A 5,955-nucleotide genomic window follows, 5' to 3' on the forward strand; every position below is an offset into this window, starting at 1 on the left:
TGTTGATTATAAATGTTAGGGGGTGCTGATCTTTCATTTCACGTCCATTTGTACCACAAATGTAAATATAGGTTATTATTTAAAGGACCATTTCACATGATTTGCAGTTACTTGGAATTACACCTTCAGGTGGCCGGGATAGGGGTGGGGCCTTTTGCACCAATCCGCCGTGGGGCTTTCGAGAGGGTTTGCATACAACAAAATCTCCTGATGTACTGACGCACATGCACTCCAGCCTCCATCTCTGGCTGATCCACAGCATGGCTGCACCAGCCGTTCTGCTGGTTTTGTGCTGGGCGTTTGGACTGAGCTACAGCGCGAGTTCACCTGAATGGTTCCAAAATATTTCGACCAATCTCTTCAATTTGTCCGGAGACATTATGCTCGGAGGGCTCTTTCCCATTAACCAGCTCACCAGCAACCTCAGCCAGAGGAGGGAGCCTGACAACATCAGCTGTGAAAGGTAATGGGTTATGAAATATAGTATTTTAGGGGAAATAATGACCCACTTCTCTGAGATTCTGCACTGAAATGTGTGCTTAACTTGACTAACGAGGCCTCCATTTTGTTTTTTTCTGCCTGTGGTCCCACAGTATAAATGAGTATGGACTGGGCCTCGCTCTAGTAATGAAATATGCAGTGGATGAGATCAACGCAAACCAAGTTCTGCTCCCTGGCCTCAAGTTGGGTTACGAAATCTATGACACATGCAGACAATCTGCTGTCATTGTGAAGCCGGCTATCTCTTTCCTCACTGCAAAGTCTGACAATGTGCTATCTGTGGAGTGTAATTACACCAACTACGAGACCAGCATATCAGCCGTGATCGGTCCTTATAGCTCGGAAATGGTGTCAGTCATAGGAAAACTCATGGGATTCTTTCTGATGCCACAGGTTTGGTTAAAATTGTGTCTCTTCATGTGTTCACATGCATTCTGGTTTTGGGTTGATTTGACAGTTTTGTTCCTCAAGAAATATTCCTAATTTTTGAAGAAATTATATAATTCAAGCTAAATATTAAACACATAGAACAACATAGAAGAAGGCAAGTGAGCTGTCTCGCAAAGCAACATGTAATACAGTAAAACATTCATTTGTTCTTCATTATTGTCAATCCTAAAATGTTTGGGCTTTTTTTTTTACAATATAATTACATAGAAAACAGCTGCCCACTTGAAGTATCCTGTAACCTGTGGCCGTATGCAGTGATGGAATGTAGGTTAAGTGCAAGTACTGTACCGGGTAGTACAATTTTGAAGAACCTGTTCTTTACCTACAGGGGCTCTATTCATCAATTTTTAACAATTTACATGCATTAATGATTTTTTATTGAAGATATGAGAGTGAATTGTAACTTGACGTAAAAAAAAAAAGAGACCTTTCCCGTCTCTCTCAGTTGCCTATGCAAGTTTAATGCTGCTGGAATTTGGACAGTTTGTGAAGGAGTCCAGTCGGATTTCCTGCAACAGTCCAGAGGATGAGACTTTATGCACGTTCTCGAGTGCCTCTCCGCTAACAGAGAGCAACAGTAGCTAACATTAGATTAGATTGAAGTAACGTAAACTCAGACCGGCCTCCAGTTCCACAAAACCCCTTTCAGTATTTTAATTTTCTATTACCATATACTTCCTCTCCACTACATTTTGGAGGCAAATACTGGACTTTTACTCCACCCTTGATAAATTTAATTACAAGTTACTTTGCAGATTGCATCCTGCATCAGAGCCAAAGTACTGTAGTGCATTTTTAGATTAATTTATTTTATTAAAAAAAAAACACTGCTTCCAATCATCAGAAACCCTACAAAGGCTAACTGCAGTAACTATGCGAAATATGAGACTGAGAAAAATGCAAATACTGCACTCTGCCTTTCTATTACCTGAAAAGCATATATATAGGAAGTGCTACGGCAAAACGCAGTAATCACAATCTTCTTTGTCTTCTTCCTGAGCTAATACCTCAAAAAAATCTGTCAATAATAGGCAGGCCTGGGTAACATCAGTGTGGTAAAATTCAGAATTGGTATAATATTAATAATCTTAATAATCTTCTCACTTCAGATTAGCTATGGCGCCACCAGTGACAAATTCAGTGACAAGCTCCTCTACCCGTCGTTCTTCCGCACGGTGCCGAGTGACAAATGGCAGGTGGAAGTCATGGTGCGCCTGCTGAATGAGTTTCAATGGAACTGGGTGGCGGTGGTGGGCAGTGAAGAGGAGTACGGGCAACGAGGTGTGCAGGAATTCTCCAAAGTGGCCTCAAATAACTCAGTCTGCGTGGCCTATCAGGGGCTGATCCCAATATACACTGACCCTGCACCAGCTGTCAAAACCATCATCGACAACATAATAGCAACCAAAGTCGGAGTGGTAGTGGTCTTTTCTCTCTCAGATCCAGCTTCTGTCTTTTTTAAAGAGGTTAGTGAAGCATTTTAATCAAGTATTACATCTTGTTGGTGGATACATTATATTCAATTCAGTCATTAATCCAATCTCCCCCAGATTATCAGGAGGAATGTAACGGGTGTGTGGATTGCCAGCACAAGTTGGGCCATCCATAGTAAAATGACTTCTCTCCCCGATATCCAAAAAGTCGGTACAATCATTGGATTTACTGACAGGCTGCAGACCCTGGATATGTTCACTGCATACATACGGGAGCTCTTCGTTAAACTGAGTCAGGACAGGTCACCACCACCACCAGATCCTCTCAATCCCTGCCCACAATGCTGGAACTTCTCACCTGCCAACATTAGCTTGGTGGAACAGCCTGTGCTGCAGCGCACAGCTTTCAGTGTGTATGCTGCCATCTACAGCGTGGCACAGGCACTGCACAACCTGCTGGGATGCAGTGCAACTGCCTGTGAGCGAGGACCTGACACCAAAATCTATCCCTGGAAGGTGATGTTTATGTCTGTTTTATAGCTGATTGCAGACATATTGTTTTTTAACAACACTGACTTTAAAAAATTAATTAAACTTTATTTTACAGCTGTTGGAGACTTTAAGGAATACATCTGTAGACATGAACGGCACACGCTTAGTATTTGACAGTGATGGCAACCCAAACATAGGATACAATTTGGTTGAGTGGAACTGGACGGGCTCGGCTGTAGAATTCATTGAGATTGGAAGCTACGAACAAAAACTGGACATCAACAAGTCTCTGTTCAAATGGCACACGGGAAACTCAGAGGTAATTTCAGCAATTTACTAGAAAACTGATATAAACCTTTAAACATATACTGTACAGTTATATAATACCTAATCATAATCCAGTTTGAGTAACTGAAGTGATGCATTTTTTACCATAACAATCCTTTTGCAGGCTCCTCAGTCCACCTGTTCATCAGATTGCAACCCAGGCCAGGTCCGCAGAGTCAAAGGCTTCCATTCCTGCTGTTTTGATTGTATTGACTGTTTGGCCGGCACTTACCAGGCAAATAAAGGTAATGCGGTTGTCCATATCTCTCTCTAATACAAGAAGTAGTTCCACATTTTGGGAAATTAACTCATTGGCTTTCTTTTCCCAGAAGTACATGAGAAGATTGATGTGTGTGTGTACAATAAATATAAAGCTGCAGCCAACAACCGGATAGCTTAGCTTAGCATAAAGAGTAGAAACAGGGGGAAACAGCTAGCCTGGCTCTGTCCAAAGGTAACAAAATCTGCCTACCGGTACTTACTAAAGCTCATTTACAGACACATCATTAAAAAATTCTGATTTTATATATGGAAAAGTCGCTGTCACCCTCTCTACGGACTCTTTGTCACACTTCCGCCTGAAAAACTGCATCTGTCCCCAGCAGCGAGAGCCAGGCAGCTCCTGCTTGTAACTGGAGGTCGTCATGTGACATGATTTTGAGCAAAAACTTAACTCACAATGTCTTCGCCGCCTTCCAACTATTATGTTGTTGTAGTTACTGTCTTTGGCAACTTATCTAGAAAAAACACAAAATTTAATGAGGAATAGTCACCACGACCCGGTCAGCTCTCTTAACCGAGCCTTCGGTAAACTTCCCCCTGGAAAACAGCATCCCTCTCCAGTGCCAGACAGGGTCTGCTATTTACTGATGGTGATATTGTGATGTAATTTAGAGCAAAAAACTTCTCTTTGTCACTTTCCACAATGCATGGTGAGTCAAAATCTCAATCACAACACAATACAACAGCATTCATATGATTGTAAACAGTTTGCTTAGACAGTTTTAGATTTACATGTGGATACGCGCAAAAAACCCACAGATCTCAACATTATTATGTGTACCGTCAAGCCTATTTTGGTTTCGCAACGCTAGCATACTGAATAAAAAGACGTACTGAAGCTGCTTTATCCCGGCACTGCTTGGTTCAGTGTGAAAATACAAAGGCAGTGTAGAAGCGAGTGTTCGTTGGGGTGCTATTGCAGAATCTGTCTGAATGGGGCTAGTGTCACTTATAGTCCTGGTTTGTTAGTTTTTTTTTCTAGACAATATGCTTGTTAATCAAACCAAATGTCCTGTTGTGCTTTCTGACTCACAGAGGATATTCAGTGCAAACACTGCCCCGAGGGTCAATGGTCTGCAGAGCGCAGCACTAATTGCACTGCACCCACCTTTGTCGTGCTGTCCTGGGATACACCTGAAGCTCTGGCAATGACGCTGGCTGGGGTGCTGGTGGTGGTATGTCAGGGGTCGGTGGGTGTTGTGTTCCTGAAACACAGAGGAACCTTTTTGGTTAAGGCCTCGGGGGGAGTCCTGAGTTTTGTAGCTCTTCTCAGTTTGATGGCAGCTTGCCTCAGTCTGCTGCTCTTCCTGGGGCAGCCAGGGGATGGGGTGTGTCGTCTTCAGCTGCCCCTCACCTCCATTTTCCAAACAGTGGCCCTCTCCATTATCGCATTCATCTCACTACAGGTAAGGAATGACAGGTAAAATGCTTTACTGTATTGTAGAGCGAACATTGTAATCAGGCTGCAAACCCTTCTTTTCAAACAGATATTCTACATCTCGGAGTTCCCAAAGACGGCTGCCTCTCACCTGCATGTACTTAGAGGCCCTGGAATCTGGCTGTTTGTGCTGGTCTGCTGTGTTGTGCAGGCTGGTATCTGCATCTGGTTTGTTCAGGAAGGGCCCTCGCTGTCTAAATATCTGGCAATCATGAAAATAGACTTTTTGACAAAATTTCTTGCATGCCCGGTGGAGCCCTTGTCTGGATTTGCCCTAATGGAAGGTTTCATCAGTGCACTGGCCCTGATATCATTCATGTGCACCTTCATGGCAGTAAAGCCTCTTCATCAGTACAACCTTGCAAGGGACATCACTTTTGCCTCCCTGATCTACTGTGTGATTTGGGTGACCTTTATTCCTATTTACATTGGCCAGGGTCACAAAAAAAGGTCTATTGTTCATGTTTCGTTCACCCTGGCAAGCAACTTCGGACTGGTGGCAGCTTACTACTTCCCAAAATGCTACCTGCTGTTGAGAAAACCTGAGCTCGATAAGGCAGAGCACTTCTGTACCTTCCTGGAGGGCGTCCCACCAACACCAATTCAGGAGGAACCACAGTCGCAGACAGAATCAGAGCAATCATCAAGAGTCATGTAAAGTTTAAATTTGCTTTGTATGTGAACGAATATTGTTTGTGAATGAACTAGCTAAGGTCTAATATGAAACATACTGTATAGCTATAAGTTGAGCCATAATGTAATATGAATCTATAATCATGAAAAACAAAAGCTCATGTACACTCTATAGAAACAGTGCATTTATGTACATTTTGTATAATTTTGTTAGAATAGGGGGCACAATGGTCTAATTGTAGGAGTAGATTTTGACAGAAAACCTTTTTTGGGTTTTTTCCCCCCTTTTTTATGGGACATTGCTGTGATTTATGCAACATAAATAACGTAAAGACAATTACATTTTTGTTTTTGAGTTTTCTTTGTTGTTTTAATATTTCCCCCTAGGGGGCACTGAAC

General features: G+C 42.6%; 1 protein-coding gene across 1 annotated transcript; it reads left to right on the forward strand.

Moving 5' to 3' along the window:
- Positions 1-260: 260 nt before the first annotated feature.
- tas1r3 (taste receptor, type 1, member 3) lies at positions 261-5,581 on the forward strand (the record flags this gene model as incomplete). The annotated part of the gene is made up of 8 exons (XM_084348836.1): positions 261-463; positions 594-894; positions 2,061-2,417; positions 2,502-2,900; positions 2,992-3,195; positions 3,328-3,448; positions 4,521-4,891; positions 4,973-5,581. The coding sequence occupies 8 exons, from the start codon at positions 261-263 to the stop codon at positions 5,579-5,581; spliced, it is 2,565 nt and encodes an 854-aa protein (XP_084204962.1).
- Positions 5,582-5,955: the final 374 nt, after the last annotated feature.

The sequence above is a fragment of the Pagrus pagrus genome (genome assembly GCF_965226575.1).
Source record: "Pagrus pagrus genome assembly, chromosome: 3".
Taxonomy (NCBI): Eukaryota; Metazoa; Chordata; class Actinopteri; order Spariformes; family Sparidae; genus Pagrus; species Pagrus pagrus.